General features: G+C 47.0%; 1 protein-coding gene and 6 non-coding genes across 7 annotated transcripts; 6 read left to right on the forward strand and 1 right to left on the reverse strand.

The window, feature by feature from the left end:
• Positions 1-3,228: 3,228 nt before the first annotated feature.
• Positions 3,229-3,301, forward strand: Trnak-cuu (transfer RNA lysine (anticodon CUU)). Its single transcript has one exon. It is a non-coding gene; the product is annotated as a tRNA-Lys (tRNA).
• Positions 3,302-3,622: 321 nt separating this feature from the next.
• Trnat-agu (transfer RNA threonine (anticodon AGU)) lies at positions 3,623-3,694 on the forward strand. Its single transcript has one exon. It is a non-coding gene; the product is annotated as a tRNA-Thr (tRNA).
• A 1,062-nt stretch (positions 3,695-4,756) lies between these two features.
• LOC126199093 (uncharacterized) lies at positions 4,757-7,344 on the reverse strand. Its single transcript, XM_049935845.1, has 2 exons — positions 7,167-7,344; positions 4,757-5,658 (listed from the first exon to the last, which is right to left on the reverse strand). The coding sequence occupies exons 1-2, from the start codon at positions 7,342-7,344 to the stop codon at positions 4,757-4,759; spliced, it is 1,080 nt and encodes a 359-aa protein (XP_049791802.1).
• Positions 7,345-19,749: 12,405 nt separating this feature from the next.
• Positions 19,750-19,822, forward strand: Trnak-cuu (transfer RNA lysine (anticodon CUU)). Its single transcript has one exon. It is a non-coding gene; the product is annotated as a tRNA-Lys (tRNA).
• A 316-nt stretch (positions 19,823-20,138) lies between these two features.
• Positions 20,139-20,210, forward strand: Trnat-agu (transfer RNA threonine (anticodon AGU)). Its single transcript has one exon. It is a non-coding gene; the product is annotated as a tRNA-Thr (tRNA).
• Positions 20,211-25,752: 5,542 nt separating this feature from the next.
• On the forward strand, positions 25,753-25,825 carry Trnan-guu (transfer RNA asparagine (anticodon GUU)). Its single transcript has one exon. It is a non-coding gene; the product is annotated as a tRNA-Asn (tRNA).
• A 321-nt stretch (positions 25,826-26,146) lies between these two features.
• Positions 26,147-26,218, forward strand: Trnat-agu (transfer RNA threonine (anticodon AGU)). Its single transcript has one exon. It is a non-coding gene; the product is annotated as a tRNA-Thr (tRNA).
• The last annotated feature ends 1,530 nt before the right edge of the window (positions 26,219-27,748 follow it).

Here is a 27,748-nt window from a genome sequence, read left to right on the forward strand (position 1 = left end):
AGTGCAGTCAGTGGTCGATCGATGTTAAATGCCCTGTGTGAATATCGCGACCTGACTTATTTAACTTGGATTACCAACACTGATTTGGCGTTATTGTTTCTCGACTTTGATAAGGCGTTTGATAGAGTTAATCACGGCTTTTTATTGCGCACAATGAGTCAGATGGGATTCAACCAGCGTTTTCGGCAGCTTATTCAGAAATGTATCTGCGGAACGTCTTCACGCGTGAAGGTTAACGGCCAGTTAACCGCCCCCGTGCCCATACGACAGGCAGTGCGACAAGGGTGCCCCCTTTCTATGACGCTATTCTCGATCGCTATAGAGCCACTTCTTAAAAAGTTTTACGTAACTTTACACGGGTTGCAAACGTTAAACACAAAAACGGTCTGCCACGCCTATGCCGACGATATCAGTGTGCTTATTACTAACACCGAAGAGCTGGGGTCAGTTCGTCGGATTGTCCATCAGTACTCTGTCGCTTGTGGCGCTAGACTTAATGAGCGAAAGTCCAAAATCATGCCGTTAGGTCGCAACCCCCACTCCATCGATATTTCTTGGTTGGACAAGACCGAAGACCTGTGGCATCTCGGCCTGGTTATATCACCGAACCCCCAGACCATGTTCCACGTGAATTGGGAACGCAAGCTTACCATCTTACGTGCGGTGATCAAAGAACATAACATGCGGTCTTTAGACCGGATGCAGAGGGCACAGTTTATTAATAGTTACGTTTTCAGTAAGCTCTATCACACTGCCGCTGTTTTACCAATCCCGACAGCCATTGCGAAAACAAATTTTAGCACTTGCTTGCTGGTATGTCTGGCGAGGGAACATCTTTAAAGTTTCCTTTAAAGCTACCTCGTTACTTCGTTCCCGAGGTGGCTTAGGCGTCAAAGACGTTGAATCCCAATGTGTGGCGACTTTTTTAACTCGTACTTCCCGCATACTACACAGTAACCCGAATAGTCTCACGGAACGGCTTTTCAACACCTTACGTCCAAAGGATATGTCTGCGCCAACGCCTGTGGGACACATTCATCCTGAGCTTGGCTATATCCGGCGGTATTATGTGGAGCTCAGCTATGTTCAGGACAACCCGCATCCGTTCAACACGGCGGCGACCTATCGTGCTCTTACTAAACGGCAGCTGGATAACCCAATTGAGAAGAAATATTTAGGCAAAAACTGGAGAAATGTATGGAAGAACATTAGTTCTCCGCTCCTTCGCTCCAGAGTTCGATCTGTTTGGTATGACGCTGTCAATGAGGTGATTCCCACTGGAGAGAAATTGCACAAAATCAAGCTGCGGCCCACCCCGTTTTGTGCGAAGTGTAACTTAGTGGAAACGCTGCCGCATCTCTTCCACTGCCGGGATCAAACACAAATATGGCAGTGGACACGAAAGAAACTCGCTGTCATTAATAGGACGTCGGATTCTTCCATTCAACTTTATGACGCGCTCCAACCAGACTGGCAGCTTTATCCTCAATCTAAGAATAATAGTTATGTCTGGCTCATGGGCCAGTTCGTCTATTACATGCTCGTCCATACAACGCCAACGCTACACGATTATCAGATGTACCTCATCGAAGAGTACTATGCGATTAAGAAATTGCGACAGTATCAAGACCAGTTTCAAAATTTTCTCACTATTGCTTTAAGTGATGGCAGAATTAAAGTTTACAGATCCATTGGACGGATTTTTTTTTTCACTAATTTGTTATACTGTTATTGTTTCCATGGATATGGTCTGCTCCGCACCATCAGCTGTGGGTGATTTGCATCGTGGGTCAAACGACGGTACTGAGTGCACAGTGCACTCGGCCTCGAACATTTAATTGTTTTTTGGAGTTCCTTTTCATTTTCAAATGACAGCACTTTACTTTTGGTTCCGCAGAGCGACACCCAGAAGAGGCTCCTCATTTGTTTACTTTCATTTCGCATTATTTTTCATCAAAGCTGCACGCAGATTTAGTACGAACCAGGAGTTTCCAGCAGCTTCTATTCCTCCTATCAAGAGGCTTTACAATACGGTAAATGGTTGTTTGGCATGTCCCTGCTCTATGGTGTCACCACGTTACCAGCGCGCATCTTCCAATGCATGGCATGCTCAGGGTTTTGAGAAGCAGCAATCCACACTCACCCATCGGGAAACCGAATGCACAATACTTATCAACGACATGGAAACTGGGAAAATTATTTCTACGCGAAGACCAACTTTGAGTACCTGCTGTGCTGGATTTCATACTGTGCTGCGTAATCCTACGGCCAGACATGGATTTCACTTTAACATTCTGTTATATTTATAAAAACAATGGAACACACATGACGCCCCATTACAAATTAAACAAAATGTAATAATAAATATAGAACTATAAATTCACATCACAAAACGATGCAAATGGGTGCAGGGTATGGCGGTGACATCGTGGCCAGGCCTCAGGATTGCGACCCCTGCCCACCTTGCCGCCGGCTGCCTAGCACTCACGTGCATTACAAAAAAAAAAAAATGGTGTATAAAAAAAAGTAAAAAAAAAGAAAAATAAAAAAAAGAAAAAAAGTGGTTAAGGCGTCTAAAAAAAAAGAAAAAAAAAACAAAAAAAAATGGATAAGGCGTCGGACTTCGGATCCGAAGATTGCAGGTTCGAATCCTGTCACGGTCGAGTTTTTCCAGTTCTGCAAAAGATGCATGCTGTTTTACTGTGTAAAAAAAAAAAAAAAGAAAAAAAAATGGATAAGGCGTCGGACTTCGGATCCGAAGATTGCAGGTTCGAATCCTGTCACGGTCGAGTTTTTCCAGTTCTGCAAAAGATGCATGCTGTTTTACTGTGATGTTTGAGTACTACAAAACTAGTTGAAAGTTGCTGCTGTCCGCTTCCTGGCTGCAAACCGGCGTCTACCTGAAGCTGAAGCAAGACAAGGGTGATCTGTAGCGAAATTTTCGGCACAGAGCCGTTCAGGAGAGTTTTTGTTTTAACTACTGCGTCTGATTCAGGGCCCAAGAGCTACGCCACGGGCGTGTGCGCACAGTCGAGCATGTGTGTTGAATAATGGTGCTGATAGCCACGTATCATTTGAAGCAGATTTGATGCCTTTCGGAGACAATTTTTCATTGAATAGGATTGTAGCTCATTTGTGGCAGCAGGAAATAAGCTGTAGTCAAAAGGATCTTCCATAGATGGTCGCAGGTCCCATGAGTACTGTAAGGCTCGTAAAGCATTGTGTGGAGCCCGGCTAGCTCAGTCGGTAGAGCATGAGACTCTTAATCTAAGGGTCGTGGGTTCGAGCCCCACGCTGGGCGGCGCAAAATTTTGTGTCTACGCGGATGCAACCTGCGCCCCTCTCGTGAGCCTTGCGTAATGAACGTAACGGGTTACGACGATGCCTAGCTTCGTATGAATATCAGAGGAATGGTATTTGAAGCTAAAAGTAACTCTGAAATGAAATAAATGTGTTGTTTTGGAATTTTAGGTGTACATCGATATCGTGTGAGATGTGTAGGAAAGCAGCAGCTGTGCTAACTAAATGCAAATAATGGTCGCTAATGCGGTGCGTTTCCAGCTGAAGATCTCCGATTCACTAGTCCATAAGAACAAAGTACCCGAAAAGCGCGGTAGGAGGCGCCTCCTTAGCTCAGTGGCAGAGCGCTGGTCTAGTAAACCAGAGGTCGTGAGTTCGATCCTCACAGGAGGCAAATGAATTTTGTAAAAGCCCCTCCCACCGTGGCCCTTTCGAAAAAAGCGGTCAAGGATAAAACAAATTATAAATGGGTGCGGTATTTAAGAAATGCTCTCGCAAATGAATAGTGCGAATGGTGCTATTAAAGTAGGCACCAGAAACTGCTGCTTTTGGGAGTCTCGGGAGAATGCCGACGCGAAATACTTGGTTCTTGTGATGTATTTTCTACCCCTGATAGAGACCCTCGCGGTTGTCGTCGTCGTCGTCGTCGTCGTCGCCGCCGCTTTGGTAATAGCGGCAACTCGCCATTGTATCTCATAGGGTGAGGTACCTTCTGCAACCGACTGAGATGGCACTAAGCGATTGAAGCTGATTTGCACGCTCTTGTTTGATGAGCGTCATAAGGGCTTGAATGTAACTTGCGATGGGACACAGCAAGAAGTAGCGTCGCATTTTTAGTACTGAAATTGGAGAATTGCGTCAAAGATGGTAAATTCATTCCGGGATGTGCACAAATGGCGATAATGAGGTGTGTTTGGGGAAGCGTATTGCGCTAGTGACCGTGTGGCCTAAGGCCGCTTTCACACTATACGGTTTTGACCGTACGGCAAAAAGCCGTACGAGTTTTAGCCGTGCCTGTGTTGCTTTCACATTACACGGCTTTTTGACGTGACCAGTTGTTGGTGTCTATTCAGTTTGCTTAATGTGTGTATCAAGATGAACCGTAAACGAGTTGTTGCTTTGTGGTTGCTTCATCGTCGCCGCAAAAGAAAAGGTCGTCTTTTGTGGGTACACCCCATTAACCAGAGAAGAGACGAAGTGGGTTTATTTTATACACTCTTTGAAGATTTGAGGAACGACGGAAATAAATTCTTTAACTATTTCCGAATGTCTATTACCTCGTTTGACGAATTACATAGAAAACTAAAGGATGTGTTACAACGACAAAACACACAATTCCGCAATTGCATCCAACCTGTTCAAATGCTGGCTATCACGTTAAGGTAATTTAATACATAAAAACTAGTTCTGTTTATTTACTTATTTATTTGTGTTTTACATTTTTATTACGCTCAGATTATGAAGTAGAAAAGTCAATATCAATATCAGCAGTTGAAACCAAAGAGTTTGTAGCAGGACTGACTGTACTGTCACTTTGTGGCGACAGGCTCTCTGCAAAAACGTTGTAGAACTGCGTTGTTGATGGTGGGCCTTCATGGCTACTTGTGGAAGGCGAAGGGTATGGTGGTGGCACTTTATTAATTCGTTGATAAGAACTGCGACCTTGAGAAGTCTGTAATGGTTGTTCGAGAAAAGTAGTTGGGTTTGGTGCAGCTGGAGGAGGACGAATCTGATGCGTATGGTAAGAGGATATTGGAGCAGCATTTTCCATAGGTGAATAAGAATAAGCTTGAAATCTATTATTATAGGGCATGGGAGGTGTGTAATGGGTAAATGGAGGAGGTTGAGCTGTCAATATATTTCTCCTTTCATATATATTTTCTATAACTTTGAGGACTCCCATCTGAAACTGAAGATAATCCTGTTCATCAAATTTTTCCAGATGAGGCTTCAGACTAAGTAAAAATGACATTTTGCTGCAAGGTTTGTCTTCTTCCAGAGCTCGTAATATTTTCATTTCGATTGCATCAGGTTTTCTATGTTTTCTGTTTGTATGGCACTCGCTTTTGGATGTTTGTTGTGTGGGTGCTGTATCAAATGGCCCAGAAACATTCTCAGTATTTTCGACGGAGCCCTGCGTTTCTATATCTTCTTCCAGTCTGGCGGTGCGTTCCGATTGAAAACTGTCCTCCGTCTCTCGAGCATCATACAGCTTTTTTAGAAACTGCAGCTGATCAGAATATACATACTTTTTCATTTTCTTTGCTGCTGAGCCACTTTTTTTCGCAGCTTGAATTTTTATGTTTGACTTCACAAAGGAGTCTCGTAGATTGGTCCACCTCCGTATTACTTCTATACCTACATCAAAAGAAAACAAAACTGTATGAAAACATTTTAATTTTGTATAGAAAAAAGCAAAACTGTAACAAAAAATGTCCACTGCAAACTAAATGTCACTGATTTTTTTTCGTTTTGTTCAGGTATCTGGCAAGCGGTTGTTCCTTCACTGACTTACATTTCCAGTACAGAATTGGGATTTCTACAGCAAGTAAAGTGGTTAATGATGTATGCACAGCAATTTGGTCATCACTGCGGGAAGAATGTATACAAAGACCGACCAAAGAGGTATGGGAATCAATAGCGGCTGGATTTGAACGTACTGCTAATTTCCCCCACTGCTTAGGAGCGGTGGATGGAAAACATATCCGTCTTACTGCCCCATTTAATAGCGGATCAATGTACTTCAATTACAAAGAATACTTTTCTGTGGTTCTGATGGCTGTAGCGGATTCCAACTACAGGTTCATTTATGTCGACGTAGGAAGTTATGGCAAAGACTGTGACTCTTCAGTGTTCAGACGGTCCAGTTTATGGAAGTCAATAGAAAGTAATTCCCTGGAATTTCCAGACGTCCAATGTCTGCCTGGTACGGAAGGTCCAAAAGTACCCTACTTCTTCGTGGGAGACGCAGCATTTGGCCTACACACGCATTTGCTCCGGCCTTTTGGGGGAACAAACTTGACAGTTGAGAAACGTGTATTTAATTACCGTTTGTGCAGAGCAAGGAGGTATGTGGAATGTGCTTTTGGCATCCTCACCAATAAGTGGCGGTTGTTTCACCGACCTTTAAATGTTCATCCAGATTTTGCAGTAAAAATGGTTAAAGCTTGCATTGTTTTACACAATTTTGTACGTCAGAGAGATGGATTTATAATTGAAGACACCACATCCTTCACTGGTTTGGAAGACTTAGCCCAAGATGCCAACATAAGAGGAGGACTGACAGCCAACGCCATAAGGAACACTCTTTGTAAATATTTTATGACAAATGCTGGAAGCGTGTCATGGCAGATGTCAAAGATATAAATTAACAAGCCTTTTCCTTTTTGTAGATTGTTTGTGAAAGCCTGCGACTGTATAGTAAATAGTTTTCTTTATAAATAAATTACTGCTACCACTCACGTTTTTAATCGTTTTGTTTATATTTTGTACGACGCGTTTCGGGAAATAATTCCGATCTTCAAGTGCGTTTTTTTCTCTAAGTTTTCATTATGTGTAGTGTTTTTTTATTTGTGAGGTCTTGTGCGTGTTTCTCTTATAAATTACAGTAAAGAAAACAGAATGCAAGACCTGACACATAAAAAGACACCACACATGATGAAAACTTAGAGAAAAACGCACTTAAGGATGGGAATTATTTCCCGAAACGCGTCGTGCAAAATATAAACAAAACAAAAAAAACGTGACTGGTAGCAGTAATTTACTTATAAACAAACGATTTACTTTTAGAATAAAATTTATAACGTTAAATAAAAACTGTTTAAAACGTATTAAATGTAATATTAATATATTAAATAAATACTTACCAAACGCATTTTTATCTTTGTCTTCCATCTCATCAAAATCTTGCTTCAGTGCTACGCAAACTTCCCGCCAAGCATTCTTTGTAGCAATACGATCTCTATACGCATCTAGAGTTTTGTCCCACAGAACAGGTCTTACTTCCACCAAGGTTATCAAAAGTTCAGTATCAATTTCATCCATTCTTCTACACTTTTCAGTAAACAAGAATAAACACAAATGAATAAAACGACACTACAACGAACTAGTCGACGCCGTACGGCTCAAAACCGTCCAGTGTGAAAGCATGCACTTAGTCACGTAGGCCACTGTTGTCGAACTTGCCGTACGGCGACCGTCTGTTGTAGTGGCAAGACACGGCTGCAGCACGGCACGGCAGCGGCATTTTGCCGTCGCCGTATAATGTGAAAGGCGCCATACATTTCTTCACACCTACAGCCGTACGGCTTTTTGCCGTACGGTCAAAACCGTATAGTGTGAAAGCGGCGTAATGGTTCAGTCGCGGCCGAGCCGCCTTAGCGGTCGGACGTAGCAGCGCAGCATGCTCGCCGTTTACGCTCGCGTGTGTTTACATTGTGCGATTTGTGAGTTATTCGTATTTGTGCAAAATGGAGTCTCAATTAAGGCAGTACACTTTAAAGTTCAGCTTTAGTTTCGATGTCGTGCGTCCTAAGGCTTACGAGTTCGATGATTGGTTTCGTGACACGTTTAAAGTACCTGCAGAAGACTGCCTTGGCATGGGATACGACTTTTTGAGCAACGTTTTCTACGTTAAATTGAAGAACGATGATATCTGCCAGAGGATTATGGCCACTACGAACGGGGTCGCCGAATACAAGACCAGCAATGGCGACGTGAGTCTTGTTGCCATTACTTACGCCGGTCTAGGAGTTCGGGCAGTTAAAGTGCACTTGCTACCCTTTGAACTTGATTTTAAGTACATCAAGGACGCCCTCTCGAAGTACGGTACTGTGTACTCAGTCACCGCCGACCGTTGGGGTGGCAATATGTACTATAAAGTTGACCACGGGGTCAGAACTGTCAGGATTGACTTAGAAACTCACATTCCGTCTTTCGTTCATATGTGCGGTTTTAAAGCTCTAGTTGTTTATGAAGGGCAACCCCGCACATGCTCTGTTTGCAACATGTTCGGCCACCTCAGGAGACCTGTGCAGTTACCAGCCGAGATAGGGCCGGACGGACAGCCGCGTGCCCAGTACGCCACCGTAGCCAGCCGCTTGTTTCCCGGTGCCGGCCTTTTCGCGAGCTCTGCCGACGACGCGATGTACAGTGCTGCGCACGACACATCTGCCGTCACACATTCCGGTGACGTGGAAATGTCCGACGCTCCGGCACGTCATAATATCAACACGGAATCACCCATCATTCCAGAACAAAGTTCTGTCGAGGGCGAAGCTGCAAAGGAATCTATCCATACCGCAATTGCAGATGAACCCACAGCTGAGAAAGAAGACACTTCCCAAGAGCTGTCGGAAAACATCCGTTCCGTCACCGAAATTCCTTCAAGTGACCCTTTGCATCCCGACCCCGTGAACACCCGACAGGTGACATTACAGCCTGCTGAAACTGTCACAGTTCTTGCAGATTCTCCAGATAGCCAATTAAATACCAACCTTCCGCATGCAGCTTCAGGTTCCCGGAAAGCTCAAAAGGCAGATTGCGATGCACCAAAAGATGCCAAACGCAGAGTGTCACCTGATAAAAAGAAACCTCGCGTTGCTCGCGACGGTGCTACACAGACCGCAAAACAGTTGAAGCCCGTGGCGCAACAGGTGGCTGCAAAATTAAAAACCAGCCAATCTGCTGCTCCAGAACCGCCCCCACCCGACGGAGTAGAACCTATGGAATCTGATGACAGCCGGCAGCAGCCTCCGGGACCTTCATGGGGTTCGGACGATGAGACAGACCGCAACGAGGGCCCCTTATAGGTGTTTGTATTGCTGTAGTGGTGTGTGTATGTGTATGCATAGAGGTGATGGTATTTCCCAGCTTGCGCAATTTCTGCCTCAATGACTGAAATCTTTACGTATAATCTGACGACCATTAACATGAACAGAATCCAGAGCGATGTAAAACTTCGAGCGTTTACCGACTTCATCCGCCGAACGAACGTAGACATTGGGCTACTACAGGAAGTTTGCGTGGAACCGACAGTAGCTGGTTTTACCACTATAGTAAATATTAGCAAAGAAGACCATACTGGGACCGCAATTTAATTACGAGACGGCATCCCCCACTCAAATGTAGTACGGCTCATTAATGGCAGAGGCATCGCCTGTATAGTTAACGGTATTAAGATTGTCAACTTATATGCACCATCCGGCAGCAACCGCCGACAGGAACGGTCCTCTTTTTATAAAAACGATATCCCCTTTTTAATTGGTGGACATGCTGAGAATTGTATTTTAGGCGGAGATTTTAACTGCGTTCTGTCACCAAAGGATCAAACGCCCAACTTTAATAAGTGCACAGAGCTCGACTGTCTTGTGCAAGGCCTGAAACTACTAGACAGCTGGGAACTTATACACGGCGATCGCGTAGCATACACGCACATCACCAGTAATTCTGCCAGCAGGATCGACCGGATTTATGTCTCCCTCGCTCTCGGTCGTAGGGTAGCCAACAGTGATATCGCCCCCGTCAGCTTCTCGGACCATAGCGTACACCAGTGCTACGTAAACCTCCAATGCCCACAAGTAACTCGTGGGAGGGGTTATTGGAAACTGAATGTTGGCCTGTTGCAAGACAGAGAGCTGGACGAAGAGATAACACAGGTGTGGGAGCAACTACGGCGCACGCGAACCAGGTATAGGTCTATCACCGAATGGTGGCTCCATAGTGCAAAACCTAAACTTCGGACAACGATTAAACGCTATGCGTATCAGAAGTCGTACTGGCATAGGCAGACAATAGAATTTTATTTTTCTGGTCTTCGGGAATTATATCACTGCGCTGACATCACAGCCGTTGACACCTACTGCCGCATCAAGAAATATAAAGCTAAGATTATGACCCTCTATCGCCAGCAAATGGAAGTCACCATACGTAGGTCACAGCCCAAGGACATCGCGGCAGATGAGACGGCTTCCCTATACCACACCTTACGAACTCTGCGGAGAGAGAAAGCCAAGCTAATTGAAGAAGTAGAAGATGGAGCGGGAAATGTCTTTACTAAACAACGGGACATCGCATTGCATATATACCGCCACTTCAGCGACCTGTATAACAGACAACAGGTTGACGACGCACTCTGCGACGAAGTTCTCAGGGACATCCCTTCTGTCTTATTACACGAGGACAATGAAACTCTAGAGGCGGCTTTCAGTGAAGAAGACTTAAAACAGGCAGTCTTCAGCGCTGCAAAACGGAAATCCCCTGGCCCCGACGGTCTCGGCGCAGAATTTTATCAGCACTATTGGGACATCCTGGCTCCAACGTTTCTCCAAATGGCTAATGAGATGTGGCGACTTGATTCTGTTCCAAACGAATTGAGGGAAGGCTTTATTGTACTTTTGCCAAAACCAGGCAACAGTCGGAAGATCCAAGGTCTCAGACCAATTACGCTACTCAACTCGGATTTTAAAATCATAACGAGAGCAGTGAAGCAGCGCATGCAACCGGTCCTGAACAAACTCCTTGGTAAACATCAATATGGAGCGGTAGCTGGCCGCAGCATAATATCAGCTGCCTGCGATCTCAGGGAAGTGATATGCTCATTAGCGCACACTCAAGAGCCTGGGGCGTTGCTTTTTCTCGATTTTGAAAAAGCGTATGACCGCATCAGTCACGAATACCTGACTAAGGCACTGCTGAAGATGGGTTTTGGCTGCCGTTTCGTCACTCTGCTCCAAAGCCACGTCTCGTGTAATTGTCAATGGTCACTTAACGGACACAATAACGATCAGACGATCCATCCGACAAGGCTGCCCGTTATCGATGGCGTTGTATGCCATAGCTGTCGAGCCTCTGCTTAGGACCATAAATGAGAGGTCCAGAGGAATCCCCATTGGAATGCAGAAGATGGCATGTATTGCCTATGCTGATGACGTCTGCTTAGGTGTAACTTCAGAGGCTAATCTACTGGAGATAGGACACATTGTCAACATCTTCAATGCGGTCACCGGCGCGAAGCTGAACAAGAGGAAGACGACGTTGCTACACATCGGGTGCGGAATCGGTGATGTCACCCATATCGACTGGTGTGCAACGAAAGACCAACACAAATCTCTTGGCGTTCATTGGTGTGCGGTTCCTGATGTTATGGCCACCAAAAACTGGACAGATATGTTGCACAAGATTCGAGCAACGACCTGTATTTATTTCTGATAGGGAAATGGATCTCTTGCAGAAAGTTCATACAGTCCGCATATCTCTAGCGAGCCGTATGTATTATTTAGGCCAAATTTTACCGGTTTCAGATCACCTCGCAGCCAGTATACAAAAAGCATTCTGTTGGTACGTGCTACGGAGACATATATTTAAAGTCAGCTTTGAAACATTGACCCTACCATCGTCGAGAGGGGGACTTGGTCTCATTAGTACCAAACACAAATGCCGGACATTGTTAATTAACCGCATGAAGAAAATTGTCACGCAAGACACATCGAGTTTCACGAGGACCCTCCTCTCAATCTGGAGGCCATGCAGTCTAAGTCCACCTATAAATGAGGCCACGATACCGATCACCTTTCGCCACATCCGACTATCTTACAGTGAATTTAGTTACATTCGCTCGCAGAGGGCATCCATCCACCGTATACCAACACCAAGATATATAGCTTCCTTACAACCGACGGCAGAACCAACAGAATAACCCAAAAATACCCGCAAATCCAGTGGAATACAGTCTGGAGAACTGTCCATAGTCGCGTATTGCCTTCAGGGGTCGCATCCGCATGGTACTTAGTTATCAACGACAAGGTGCCCACCAATGAACAATTGCACAGCATCCACCTAAGCCCCACACCGAACTGCGACTTATGCGGCTATGTGGATACTATGGCCCACCGGTTAACCTGTAGTACCGCAGGGCCGATCGTCGCTCATATGCGGAGCAACTTGGCGATCATCGACCGTACTGTACCACAAAATGTGGATCCAATGGAATTACTCCGACCGCAAAAAATACGATATCCACGCAGGAAACACAACGCGGCCATATGGATGTTAGGCCACACCATTGCCTTTATCATCAACAATCGCCGTGCATCACTTGACGACTACCTCGCGTACTTGGAATATCAACATGCACTGATCATGCGACACAGGGATTATGCAGACACGTATGGAAATATGTTACAAATTATGGTGATGGGTATGTGAACACACCTCGGATTGCACGTTTACGAACAGGCCCACGATGGCACGGCCGCATTTCGCGAGTGACTGCATCAAAGTTATGAGACGACACTTTGCGGTAACGACCTTGGAGAAACTGCAGGAGTGAAAGAGTCCAGATCCGACACGGAAAATGAGATATCCACCTCACGAGAAGACAAACCTTGAAGCAGTCACCACGCGACATTCCCACCGTGGAATCTAAGAGTCCCGTACTACCACATTAACCAATTTCTCTTCCTTTGATTTATTAATTTTGAATACACATTTCCTTTTTTTTTTTTTTTTTCACCCGGCGGAGAGCCGCTTTAATTTCACAAGAAAGAATCCTGCTCATATGGAACAATAGAGGTTCATTGATCCACCAAGACACTTGGTCATACTTTTCTTTACTGGAGAACTTTACTTCTCACTGCACTCCGATGTCTTCACCTTCACGGCATCATTTTATTTCTTTCGGATGGAGTTTCTTGGCTTCAATTGGCAAGGAGCCACTATTTATGATACAAACAAGAACAACCATAACTAAACATCAAGGCAGAAGAAGCCGACGCCATGGAAGGCGATTTTGGAAAAAAAATAAATAAATAAAAAAAATAAGAAAAAAATGGATAAGGCGTCGGACTTCGGATCCGAAGATTGCAGGTTCGAATCCTGTCACGGTCGAGTTTTTCCAGTTCTGCAAAAGATGCATGCTGTTTTACTGTGTTGTTTGAGTACTGCAAAACTAGTTGAAAGTTGCTGCTGTTCGCTTCCTGGCTGCAAACCGGCGTCTACCTGAAGCACAAGGAAGACAAGGGTGATCTGTAGCGAAAGTTTCGGCACAGAGCCGTTCGGGAGAGTTTTTGTTGGAACTACTGCGTCTGATTCAGGACCCAAGAGCTACGCCACAGGCGTCTGCGCACAGTCGAGCATGTGTGTTGAATAATGGTGCTGATAGCCACGTATCATTTGAAGCAGATTTGATGCCTTTCGGAGACAATTTTTCATTGAATAGGATTGTAGTTCATTTGTGGCAGCAGGAAATAAGCTGTAGTCAAAAGGATCTTCCATAGATGGTCGCAGGTCCCATCAGTATTGTATGGCTCGTAAAGCATTGTGTGGAGCCCGGCTAGCTCTAAGTTGCGCTAGAGACACGGAGCTATTCGGACGTGCTGAGAGCGCTGTTAACCGGTGTGTTTACGAGTTGTGATATTTGTGTTGTTTCTACTTTCTTTTGGAAGAGCAGTGATTATTTTCCGTTAATTGTGGTGAAGCTTATAACCCTTTTCGTTGTTATTATTTAGCGGCCTCGACCGCTTGTTCATTTCTGCTATGGCCAGGTTATTTCCCGGGAAAAGTACCCTCCGCTTTGAATTTGAAAAGTCAACCCGTCACGTACAACCGACTTCACTGGAAATTCATGATTGGATAGTGGACGTTATTGGTATCAATTCTGATCAGGTGCACACTGCGTATTACGACATGGAGCAGTATTGTTTTTTTGTCAAGTTACTGAACCCGGTGTTGCTGGATAAGATCCTCATGAAGCATGGTGGGCGAGTTGAGTTCCGACATCGGGATAACTCTGTAAGTACCTTTATCGTTACTAATGCCGACGTAGAATATAAAAATGTACGTATTTTCAATCTGCACCCAGAAGTTGAAAATTGTTATTTGAAAGATGTGTTAAGCAAGTATGGGGACGTCAAACAGATTCGCAATGAACGCTGGTCTAGCCAGCATCGCCTGCAGTGTTTCAGTGGTGTTCGGTCAGTAGATATGCATGTGAAGGTCAATATTCCTTCCCATATTATGGTTTGCGACTACAGGGTTCAAGTTACTTACACTGGTCAAACTTTGACGTGTCACATCTGCAATGAGAGTGGCCACATGCGTCAAGATTGTCCCAAACGGGTTTTCGTCTTAAAAAATTCCTTACAGCAACGGAAACGGCTAACGCTCGCGGAGATTATTACCGATAATCAAGCGGCAGAAAGTGCTACAGCCGGTGGTGTATCTGCGTTGCATGAACCGGAAGTCGTGCGCCTTGAGGAATTTCCAACCCTGCCTCGGAAAAGTACGGACGAACCGACACTTGCGACCGGAGACACTGCTACCAACAAACGGCGTAGGACTTGTGACGGTAGTAGGTCTGAGGACGAAGCCCACAGTACACCAGAATCAAAGAGACAAGACTCGCAGGAACGTAGATCTGATAGTAAGTTCTTAAAAGGTCCCGTTCTAGTAGACGATTTCTCCTCTGGCATGTCACATAGTGACATTCAAGCTGCTGTCGCGGCGTCGCAGGGGACGGATGGTCGGCCCTCCGACCAACCACAGCACCAGGTTCCGGTGGACCGACCGACATGTGAACAGCAGGTCGCTGCAAGGGTTCACCACGGCGTAGACAGTTGTGATAGTAAACAGACCACACCTCTAGATGAGGATGCCGGACAGCCAACGGCGGCGGCTCGCGACACGGCAACACAACAGGAATGTTGTCATAACACGGAACGCGAACATAAACAGCAGTCTGTGTCGGAAAATGTCAACAAACCACTTCATGTGGAGTTTGATGACAAACGTGTTGATAGCGAAAGTACTTCCGCAGCTGGTTTGCCGCCGGAGGACACGCCGCGAGTGATTCCGGCCGTGGTGTCGGGACCGTCGTCGGCCGTTGACATTCCCCACGACCCGCCCACGCCGCCGTCTGCCGAGATGGCTCATAGTGGGCGCCGCAGGAACAGAATTCAACCAAATGTGAACGTTGTCCGAAAGAAAACTAAGAATAAAGATGCCGGGGGCAAACACAACGAGCATGACTTGGCTTTACAACCGGATGCACAAATGGAATGGCATGACGATCCGACCGTTAGCGATGATTAATTCATCCCCCTTCCTGCATAGGTCTCAGTATGTCACAGGCATATAAAATAACGACGTTAAATATTAACAAGATCCGATCTGACGTCAAGGTGCGTGCTCTACAACAATATCTTTACGAGTCGGATACAGACGTCGCCCTTTTACAAGAGGTGGCCTTGCAGCAAATAAACCTTACCGGTTTTGTTGCAATAATCAATTCTTCCCCGGAAACGAACATGGGGACTGCCGTCTTAATTAGGGAAGGTATTCCAGTTGCCCACATTGAAAGATTAGAATCCGGTCGAGGACTGAGTGTCAATATTTTTGGCGTTACTGTTATTAATTTGTACGCGCCTTCCGGGAGTACTCGTAGAGCTGACAGAGCACGCTTTTATAAGGAAGATATCATTTATTTACTGCGGAACAATCCTACGCAGTTGATCATTGGAGGTGATTTTAATTGTGTATTGTCCAGAAAAGATCAGACACCGAATTTTAATTATTCACCTGAGTTACACCGTCTTGTTTATGATCTTAAACTCAAGGACGCCTGGGAAGCTCGGTACCCAACTTTAGTGAGGTACACACACATCGTTGGAAATTCCTGTAGCAGGATCGACAGGATTTATGTGTCTGATAATTTAGCAACCAACTTATTAAATGTAGAAACTATTCCTACCAGTTTCTCAGACCACAGTGGCATGGTTGCGTGTATCAACTTACAACAACAACCCACCCGCTGGTTTAAAAATCAGTGGCATCTTAATCTTTAATTATTAACCGACTCAGATCTGGAGGAGGCCGTCAGGCGTGCTTGGGACCAGTGCCTCAGCACTATTCATGCCTTCCCTAGCATTATAGCATGGTGGACCTATAAAGCGAAGCCCAAACTGCGCAGGGTTCTTATGTCCTTTGGTATTGCACGGGCTACTGGAATTCGCAGGACAATGGAATTTTATTACTCCGTATTAAGAGATTTGTATGACAGAGCGGATGCCACGGCTACTAGAATAGGGGAAATTCAGAGAATCAAAGCTAAATTAATCAGTCTGAAACGGGAGCAGTTAGAAGGACTTAAGGTTCGATCCAAAGTTAAATCAGTACGCGCAGACGAAACGGTGGCCTTGTATCACCTCGTCAAGCACGCGAAGAATAGAAGGAGGGCTTTCATTGATGCACTTAAACTCGACGATGGCACGACGGTCACACATCAACGCGATATCGTCAGAGAACTTTACAGCTACTTTGTCAGGACTTATACTTCAAACGCTCCCCATGCAGACAGCGTTTCTCAACTCCTTGAAGTTCTTCCTTCGAGGATAACTGCAGACGAAAGTGACAGTCTTTCTTCGGGTTTCAGTCACGAAGACGTTTTCGACATCATCTGCGTTTCCCCTACTAACAAGTCCCCTGGGCCTGATGGTCTTCCCATTGAATTTTATAAAAAGTACTGGCACATACTAGGAGCGAAGATCACAGACATGGTGAACGAGGTCTTGCAGGGGCAATCTGTTCCAGGAGAGTTTAAAGAATGTAAAATTGTTCTCCTCCCTAAGACCAGAGGTGGAAAATCTGTAACGAATCTTCGGCCGATATCACTACTGAATTCCGATTACAAGATTGTAGCTCGTGCAGTTAAGATGAGGCTTCTGCCGCTCACCTCCAACATACTTTGCAAACAGCAAACATGTGCTTTTCGGCGGACTATACTGCGAACGGTCGCCTTTTATAGGAATATTATTGCGCTAGCTGACGCCAGCAACGTAAGATGTGGTCTGCTCTTTCTGGATTTTTTTAAGGCATTTGATCTTGTCAATCACACGTACCTCCTAGAGACACTGCGGCGCTTGGGCTTCTTACCGTCAGCGATCGCAATAATAAAAAATGTGGCCATCGGAATCACTGCAAAAATTTCAGTAAATTCGCAACTCACGCAACGGCTCCTAATCGACAGAGGTGTCCCTCAGGGCAGCCCCTTGTCGATGTTGCTGTTCGTCATTTCGCTGGAGCCGCTTCTCACGCACCTGCAGGCGAAGCTTAGTGGTTTAACGATCTCAGGAGTGAAGTCCGTAACAGGAGCCTATGCGGATGATGTTGGGATTGTTATCAGAGATGAGTCTGACGTCACTGCGCTTGAAGCTGCCCTCAAGACCTACTGTCAGGCGTCTGGAGCACACATAAATGAACAGAAAAGCAAGTTTTTAAATCTGCGAGGCCTTGATCGTCTTCAAATTTCATGTGCCACACACGTCGGTGAACTTAAAGCTCTAGGGATAGTGTTGAAGGCGTCAATATTAAACATGACGGCAGCGAACTGGAGGGATGTGGCTCACAAACTCAACGGTGCATTAATTGACAACTACCACAGAAGTCTGAACCAATTTGACAGAATTACGTTGATAAATACGTGTGTTTTATCTAAGGCCTTCTACACGGGGCAGGTTCTTCTTATTCCTGCAGGAGTGGCTCACAATCTCATGTCAAAGGTTACGAATTTTCTATGGAAAGGCGAGATCTTTCGTGTATCTGCACGAACAGCAGCGCTACACCCTACGCATGGAGGGATGGGATTGGTTGACATACGGAGCAAAGCACTGGCTCTGTACGTGTCACGTACGGCGGCAATCATACAGAATGAACCTCATGGACTTACGGCACAGTTATTTCATGCTTTCCGGCCACACAGTCTTGAATCTCCGCTGAATGTTCAACCTATTTGTTACCGGCTTAAACATATCAGAGAGTATTATCTCGAGTATAGCTACCTTAGTCACCAGTTACGGCAAACTCAGTCTTTAACGGCTAAAGCCATTTTGGCGGAAAGGAGGGAACACGAGAGCCAGAATCCGATTGTTAACAAATATAGTGGAGTCCAATGGGATGCAGTATGGCGAAACGTTGGTTCCACAGTTTTGAGCTAGGATCCTCGTACTGCGTGGTACAAAGCAGTCAATAATATCATAAGTACCAATGAGCGACTCCACCGGATAGGGCTGAGTGCTACCGACCTCTGTCTTCACTGCAACCTCATAGATACCGTGCTGCACAGGTGCACCTGTGTGGAACGTCTCCACAACTGGAACTGGATTCAGCAACAAGTCGCACTTATCACTCGCATTGTTCCCGCCAATGTCCAGGCGATGTTGATCTATCGACCTGATTTTAAGTTTTACCCAAAGACGAAAAATAATACTGTGAGTTGGTTACTGGGTAATTATTCTAGTTATATCTTTAACAAACTTGGGGATGATGATCCTGTAGCATTCAAAATGCATATGGCGATCGAATTTCACAAAACTCTTCAATTCAAGAATCATGGTAAGAACTTTGGAAATATGCTTAAACTTGTATTCAAAAAAATGGGAATAGGGTAGTGAACCGGGAGTGTGGGGGTGGGTTGGGACGCGGAGCATCTGTAGTGCCGCGAAGAGGCCCCACTGCTTCTGCGCCGTGTCCTGACTTCAGCCACTGCGCCTCGGTACCTCCCTCCAACAGTGCACATGGATCACCTGAATACACTTGGATCCGAGATGAGAAAATTCTTTTTTTTATTTCTTCTTGAAAAAATGCTCACGGCGGTCCCTAAAGGAGGGGATTTCTTTTCTTTTTTTTTAAAAAAAGAAACACCAAAAATTAATTAAAAGAATAAAAAAATAAATAAAAAAATTTTTGAAACCTTTAAAATCAATTGCTGAAATAAAACATAGAACAAGTAAAGGAAAAATATAGAACAAAAAAAGTGGCAAAAAAACAATGGTTAAAAAAAATGGATAAGGCGTAGGACTTCGGATCCGAACATTGAAAAAAAAAAAATTGCTCAGTTGGGAGAGCGTTAGACTGAATATTTCAAGGTACCTGGTTCCATAAAAAAAAATAATAATAAAAAATGGGTAAGGCGTACGACTTCGGATCCGAAGATCGCAGGTTCGAATCCTGTCACGGTCGTGTTTTTCCAGTTCTGCAAAAGATGCATGCTGTTTTACTGTGTTGTTTGAGTACTGCAAAACTAGTTGAAAGTTGCTGCTGTCCGCTTCCTGGCTGCAAACTGGCGTTTACCTGAAGCACAAGCAAGACAAGGGTGATCTGTAGCGAAATTTTCAGCACAGTGCCGTTCAGGAGAAATTTTATTGGAACTACTGCATCTGATTCAGGACCCAGGAGCTACACCACAGGCCTGTGAGCACAGTCGAGCATGTGTGCTGAATAATGATGCAGCTAGGCACATATCATTTCAAGCAGATTTGATGACTCTCGGAGACAATTTTTCATTGAATAGGATTGTAGCACATTTGTGGCAGCAGGAAATAAGTGCAGTCTGGAGGATCTTCCATAGATGGTGGCAGGTCACATCAGTAATGCATGACGCGTAAACCGTTGTGTGGAGCCTGGCTAGCACAGTCGGTAGAGCATGAGACTCTTAATCTCAGGCTCGTGGGTTCAAGCCCCACGCTGGGCGGAGCAAAATTTTGTGTCTACGCGGATGCAACCTGCTCCCCTCTCGTGTGCCTTGCGTAATGGACGTAACGGGTCACGACGATGACTAGCTTTGTATGAATATCAGAGGAAAGGTATTTGAAGCTGCAAGTAACTCTGAAGCGAAATAAATGTTTTGGAATTTGAGGTGCACATCGACATCGTGTGAGATGTGTAGGAAAGCAGCAGCTGTGCTAACTAAATGCAAAAAATGGTCGCTAATGCGGTGCGTTTCCAGCTGAAGATCTCCGATTCACTAGTCCATAAGAACAAAGTACCCGAAAAGCGCGATAGGAGGCGCCTCCTTAGCTCAGTGGCAGAGCGCTGGTCTAGTGAACCAGAGGTCGTGAGTTCGATCCTCACAGGAGGCAAATGAATTTTGTAACAGCACCTGCCACCGTGGCCCTTTCGAAAAAAACGGTCAAGGATAAAAAAAACTATCAATTGGGGTGTTATTTAAGAAACACTCTCGCAAGTGAATAGTGCGAATGGTGCTAATAAAGCAGGGACCAGAAAACGCTGTTGTTGAGAATGCCGACGTGAAATACTTAGTTCTTGTGATGCATTTTCTACCCCTGATAAAGACCCTCTCGATTGTCGTCGGCGGCGGCGGCGCTTTGGTAATAGCGCTAACTCGCCATTGTATCACATAGGGGGAGGTACCTTCTGCAACCGACTGAGACGCCACTAAGCGATTGAAGCTGATTTGCAACCGCTTGCTTGATCAGCGTCATAAGGGCTTGAATCTAACTTGGGATGGGACACAGCAAGAGGTAGCGTCGTATTTTTAGTAGTGAAATTTGAGATGTAGAATTGCGGCAAAGATGGGAAATTCATTCTGCCAGGTATACAAATGCCGAAAATGAGGTGTGTGTGGGGAAGGGTGATGCGCCAGGGACCGTGTGTCCTAATGGCCTGTCTACTCGCGGCTGGCGAGGTGCGCGGACGTGCGCTGTTTACGTCCTCGCTGTTCCGGGCGAGCGCCGCGGCGAGTGGTGAGTAAACACGGTGGGACTGGCCGTTTCTCGAGGAAGTTAGTCATGCACGCGTGGTAACGATGGACTCTAATTTCCGTAAAAACACACTGAAATTTTGTTTCTACGACCATTATGCACGTCCTAATCCATACGAAATAGAGGCCTTTTTGCGCGATGTAGTGAAGTTACAAGTTGACGACGTTATCGGGATCCATTTGTCGATAGTTAGCCGAACAGTCTATGTGAAGATGGCGAACACGGAATGCTGTGCACGGGTGATAGCCTCTTCGGGCGGTCGGTTTAAGTTCACCCATTGTGACGGTAACGTGAGGACTGTGACGGTTGAAATAGCGGGACTTGGCGTCAGGACCATTAGGATCTTTGAACTTCCGTTTGAGGTGCCTGCAGGGCAGATCAATACTGTTCTTACTACATATGGCACGGTCTTAAGTCATATAGCGGAGAAGTGGACAACTTTCAATACCTTCCCTGTTCTAAATGGGGTGCGGCAGGGAAAAATTGATCTTCGGCGTCACGTCCCTTCATATATATACGTCGGTGGATGTAGAGCCATTGTCATGTATGAAGGGCAACCCCGAACGTGCTCAGGCTGTGGTAAGGAAGGACATGTTCGCTCGGACTGCATGCAGAGGAGGATAGCGCAGTTACTAGTGGGAGAAGTCGTAAGCCCTGCGACTATGCAGACGTTGCCGGTAAGTTACGTTGCAGCAGTCAGAGGACCGGAACTTGACCAATTACCAGTAGAGGAGGCGGCTCCTCGCACGTCACCACCTGAGAACCACGATGCGCCCATGTTCGCGAACCGGATAGAGGCGACAAACTTATCCGCTGCCCCGTTGGAGCAACGGGTAACTCCCGATGACGAGGGCCATGCCGCAGTTGCTGCGGCTGAAACCGTCGTGCTCCAGGATTTGGAGGACCCGCAGGAACCGGCCCAGACCGTCTCTTCAGATAGTGAGATGAGCCGCCCACGGCACTCACCCCGCAGACGCAAAAAACAACGGATTGCGCCCCCGAACGCGGACCAGTCGGCAAAGGAGGTGCGTGAAAAGGCTCAGCGGGTTGCCCGCACTCTTGGAGGAACACCGGTCGCACAGGACGATGGCATCCACCAGGTCCTCATTCCGGCAGGCATGCTTGCGACGGCCGAGCCGCCTAACCCACCCACCGAACAGATGGTAGTGTACACGACACGGGAGGTGACCCCGCATGACATACCCATGCAGACATTTGACGGCGACACGACGTGGGTTGGACTCCGGGAGACCGGCGACTGGGCCGATGATGTGGAAAGCGTTCCACCAGGAGGGGACTTGAATGACGACCCTATGGTTGGTGTGGGGACAGCGATAGTGCGCGGGGTCAGAGATGATACGGATGGGATTCCCACCCGCCCCAGTGAACAGTAATCTATAGTGCGTGTGGTCACAGAAAAAGCCTTCCTCCCTTCCATCAGCGAATGACTTCTGCACAAGCGTACAGGATAGGGACTGTTAACATCAACAGTATCAACAGCAATCTCAAGCTACAGACCTTACGTGACATGTTATACGCCGCCGAACTCGACGTGGTCTTACTACAAGAGGTGCCACGATTACGGATTTGACGCGTCGAAAGCTCATCGGGTACAAAGTCAGGGCGCGCCTTCGTGACGGTGTCGCAGGCGAGCAACCTTCCATCTATCACGTGCTTCAGGAGCGGACTGGTCGCCGCAGGAAACTAGTCACTGAACTACGGACGGAGGACGGATGTTTGTTGTTGCAGCAGCGAGAGATATCAGCTGAGCTGAAGCACTATAATGCGACGCTTTACGCCGCTGGCCCTGTGGATCGCGAGGCAATGGAGGCTTTACTGTCGGGTATAACCCGCAAGGTGAATCAGACGGAAGCAATTCAATTGTTGGCTGAACCAACTGAAGAGGAAGTAGAAGATGCGCTGCTCACGGGCCCTGAGAACAAGTCACCTGGTCCAGACGGCCTACAAGTGGAGTTCTATCGCACATTTAAACGACTGATGTTACCGAAACTGACGTGCATATGCCGGGAATTAATGGACCCCGACAAAGACATCCCGCGACACTTCAGTGAGGGCCTGATCATACCGGTTCCTAAGTCGCCATTGGCGAAATCCGCAAAACACTACCGCCCGCTCACACTTTTAAACTGTGATTATAAGATCTTTGCAAGGATTATAGCTAGGAGACTCAAACCGGTGATGAACACGGTCACAGCCCCACCACAAACGAGTGTCGGTAAAGGCCGCAACATTCACGACACCTTGTGTGATTATCGCGACATCACAGCGATAGCTGCCGCCTGTCGCATTCCGTGCGCCTTGGTTGCTCTCGATTTTGACAAAGCATTCGACCGCGTAAACCATGAGTATTTACTGAAAACCATGCAGACAATGAAGTTCCCCCACCGCTTCCTCACCATCATCGCACGTCTGCTGCGCCACTCCCAGTCCACGATTTTGCTCAACGGGCGATCAGTGGGGCCGATAACTATCGAAAGTTCGGTCAGAAAGGGCTGCCCTATGTCGATGGCGCTGTTTGCTATCGCCATCGACCCACTATTAACAGCGCTGAACACACACCTCCAGGGTGTCCTGATGTATGGTCACAAGTTTGTATGCCGCGCCTACGCGGATGATGTGGCCTTTCTTGTGCGAACCACGGCTGAGATACAGACGGCGATGGACATGTAGAGCTGTATAGGAAGGCGGCGGGGCCTCAGTTGGATGTAATGAAGTCCGGTGTCCTGAACATCGGTCGCGGCTTGAGGACCCCCATTCCTGGACAGATCAAGGTGATCACAGTCATGAAGTGCTTGGGAGTGAAATTTACTCGTGACATCCGACACACGATAGCAATCAATTACAAAGATTTACTAAATACCGTGCGCGCGAGCATACGTAAACATACCCTCAGGTCGCTGGACGAAATACAACGCGTGGTCTTGGTGAACGTTTATCTCGTCTCTAAAATTAACTATGTGGCACGCGTACTTCCACTACCCCTCCCGATGGCAAGCAGATTGTTAGCTGCCTTCGGCCACTTTGTCAGCCGCGGCCACATTTTGAAAGTGACGTATTCTACGTTGACTCTACCGACGACGTCAGGTGGTCTCAACCTCATCGACGTCTATACGAAGACACGGGCTCTGTACGTCAGTTCTATATATAACAGATGGAAGAATTCGCCTAATAGTATCACCACTTTTCTATTGAACGAAATTAAGCCGGCTAATCTTGACGCGCCTGTGGATGTTCATCACATACCGGACGACCTTCACCATCTCAAGCAATTTTTGATTGAGTATAGCTACATCCGCATGGGGATGCCAGAGGCACAAATAGTCACAGTGCGAACAGTGTACAAATATTTGATGACGACGCACGCTCGAAACAGTATTGAAGATAAGTACCCCGAGGCAGTCTGGCCGCGTATATGGAGAAGTGTTCATCATCCACATTTGCCAACGGGGGCGAGAGCATTGTGGTATTACGTGGTCAATAGGAAACTTCCCACGACTTCCCGACTACATTCCATACATTTGGCTGATACTTCCCTTTGTGCAACCTGTAACGTGCAAGATACTGATGAACACCAATTCGTATGCGGTACGGCGCGTGACATCTGGAAAGCGGTTAGAAACCTCTTGGCATTTCTACAACGCACGTCCCCGCAAGCCATCACCCTTAAGAGTCTACTTCTACCGGACGATGACCTCTACCCTACCACGAAACGAAATGCCGTAACATGGCTGAAAGGACAAGCAATATATTATATTTTTACACACTCAGAACGTAGTATTGGAGACTTTTCGACATATTTACAAACACAGCACGATGGACTTCGCAAACTTCCACATTATAAACAGGAATACGCAAATTTTCTCATCAACGCGATCATGGATCCCCCACAGACTTGCGGAGTGTAAAGCTAAGAGTAGACAAGCCAGGAAAGTACAGAGAAGAGACCAAACGATTAAACAAGACGAACACGCACAGGTGTGAACACATTGCAACACGAGAAGCCGACCTTTACAGTTTTCCGACGTACGGGGGACACTATAGTAAATTTGCCACAGGTAATTCGAGAAACATTGCGAACGAACACAGTGCCGATGGAGACGGCACATACAGAGGATTCCTTCCCGGAGATGGCATTAATGGGTATAAGCCACTCCTCCTATTGTTTCCGTTTCCTTTATGTTATAACAGTTAACAACTACAAAAAAAATAAAAAAATAAAAAAAATTAAAATTAAAATTTAAAAAAATAAAAGAAATAAAAACAATAAAATACAAAATAAATTAAAAAACTCATAAATTTACAGTGTAGAAGCTAGCCGAAGAAAGCAGAAACGATGAGCGATTGGATGGGCTGTGTGGGAAAAAAACAGTGGTTAAAAAAAAAGGGTAAGGCGTCGGACTTCGGATCCGAAGATTGCAGGTTCGAATCCTGTCACGGTCGTGTTTTTCCAGTTCTGGAAAAGATGCATGCTGTTTTACTGTGTTGTTTGAGTACTGCAAAACTAGTTGAAAGTTGCTGCTGTCCGCTTCCTGGCTGCAAACTGGCGTCTACCTGAAGCACAAGCAAGACAAGGGTGATCTGTAGCGAAATTTTCGGCACAGTGCTGTTCAGGAGAGATTTTATTGGAACTACTGCATCTGATTCAGGACCCAAGAGCTACACCACAGGCCTGTGAGCACAGTCGAGCATGTGTGCTGAATAATGATGCAGCTAGGCGCATATCATTTCAAGCAGATTTGATGCCTTTCGGAGACAATTTTTCATTGAATAGGATCGTAGCACATTTGTGGCAGCAGGAAATAAGCTGCAGTCTGGAGGATCTTCCATAGATGGTGGCAGGTCACATCAGTAATGTATGACGCGTAAACTGTTGTGTGGAGCCCGGCTAGCACAGTCGGTAGAGCGTGAGACTGTTAATCTCAGGCTCGTGGGTTCGAGCCCCACGCTGGACGGAGCAAAATTTTGTGTCTACGCGGATGCAACCTGCGCCCTTCTCGTGTGCCTTGCGTAATGGACGTAACGGGTCACGACGATCACTAGCTTTGTATGAATATCAGAGGTAAGGTATTTGAAGCTGCAAGTAACTCTGAAGCGAAATAAATGTGTTGTTTTGGAATTTGAGGTGCACATCGATATCGTGTGAGATGTGTAGGAAAGCAGCAGCTGTGCTAACTAAATGCAAAAAATGGTCGCTAATGCGGTGCGTTTCCAGCTGAAGATCTCCGATTCACTAGTCCATAAGAGCAAAGTACCCGAGAAGTGCGCTAGGAGGCGCCTCCTTAGCTCAGTGGCAGAACGCTGTTCTAGTAAACCAGAGGTCGTGAGTTCGATCCTCACAGGAGGCAATTGAATTTTGCAACAGCACCTGCCACCGTGGCCCTTTCGAAAAAAACGGTCAAGGATAAAAAAAACTATCAATTGCGGTTTTATTTAAGAAACAATCTCGCATGTGAATAGTGCGAATGGCGCTAATAAAGCAGGGACTAGAAAATGCGGTTTTTCACATTCGAGGGTTGGATTCCATCTCGTCTTCATCGTTCACTGCCTGGGCTACTCTCAGGGTGCGACTTCGACGTGGAAGATTCCCGCCGTTTCCTTGCCGTATCGTCTGCTCGCCGTCACTACTGCTCGCCGTCCGGGCCTCGCCGCCTGGCCGCCGCCTGCCGGTGCTCGCCGCCGTCGCCTGCCGCCTGCCGGTGCTAGCAGCCGCCGCCGCCGCCGCCTGCCGGTCGCCGCCGTCGCCGCCGCCGCCGCCCTTCTCGCACGCCGCCACCATGTCCCAACCCACCACCACCACCACCACCACTATCATTTTCACCTCTCCCTCCGCTGCTCCAACCACCATCACATGGACCTCCTCCTCCACCCCACTTCCCGTCCTTCCTTCTCTCCCTGTCCACCCCACCCCTACGCCACTTTCGGCTGTAACCACCCCCAACTCCTCCCCTATCACTGTCGCCCCATCGACAGCTACTGACTTTCCGCCGCTCCCCGCACCGCCTCCGACAGGCTCCAAGCCCGCACGGATTTCTGCTCGACGTTCCACAGTCTCAGTGACACCAACGCCCCCTCCGTCTGCGTCATCCGCTGCTCAGGGTGGACCTGCCCCCCGCCATCTCCCCCTGCAACCCGTACCCCTGCCCCCTCTCCACCCGGTCGTGCTCACGAAACCTTCAAAGCACCCGAATGTTGACCCTTCCCCCGCAGTCTCCTCCAAAAAAAACCCCCAACCCCCGTGACCCACCCACCCCCATGGACGCGGCTGTGACCCCCGCCCCCGCCACGCCTGACACCCACACCTTTGTCCTCTCCAATCCTGACCCTCAATTCCTTGATGCCCGCTCCCTCACCCTCGCCATCCGGAAATACTACCCCAATGCTCCCATCTCCCAACTGATTCCTCGCAAGGACTCGGTCCTCATAAAATCCCCCAGTGCTTCCCTCCACACCGATCTCCTCTCCCGCATCCCCCATATCCAATTTGGCCAACGTGCAAACCTCACCCCCTACCACACCCCGTCCTCTCCCCGTCAGCCTCAACCTCCCCGGCGTCCGCCAACCTTCACCGCTGTGATCACGAAGCTTAGCCCTGTGATCACGGAGGCTGAGGTGTTGGCGGAACTCAACTCCCGGCCCGACATTGAAATCCGCTCGGCCCGTCGCATCTTGAATGATGCCGGGCCGACTTTTCTGATGCGGATATTCACCGAATCCTCCTCCTCCATTGACCGCCTCCTCACCGAGGGAGTCCTCATCTACAATCAGCGCCATAAGGTGGACGCCTCCCGTTCCCCAGTCCAATCCTACCGCTGCCAACGCTGTCTCACCTACAACGACCACATTACCTCTGCCTGCAAGAACCCCCCTACTTGTCC

The sequence above is a fragment of the Schistocerca nitens genome, chromosome 8, assembly GCF_023898315.1.
Source record: "Schistocerca nitens isolate TAMUIC-IGC-003100 chromosome 8, iqSchNite1.1, whole genome shotgun sequence".
Taxonomy (NCBI): Eukaryota; Metazoa; Arthropoda; class Insecta; order Orthoptera; family Acrididae; genus Schistocerca; species Schistocerca nitens.

Excerpts from the sequence above, each read along its gene's own strand:
- LOC126199093 (XM_049935845.1), bottom strand. The coding sequence starts at position 7,344 with ATGGATGAAATTGATACTGAACTTTTGATAACCTTGGTGGAAGTAAGA. Across the intron at positions 5,659-7,166 it reads CAAAGATAAAAATGCGTTTG|GTATAGAAGTAATACGGAGG; the intron begins GTAAGTATTTAT and ends CTTTTGATGTAG.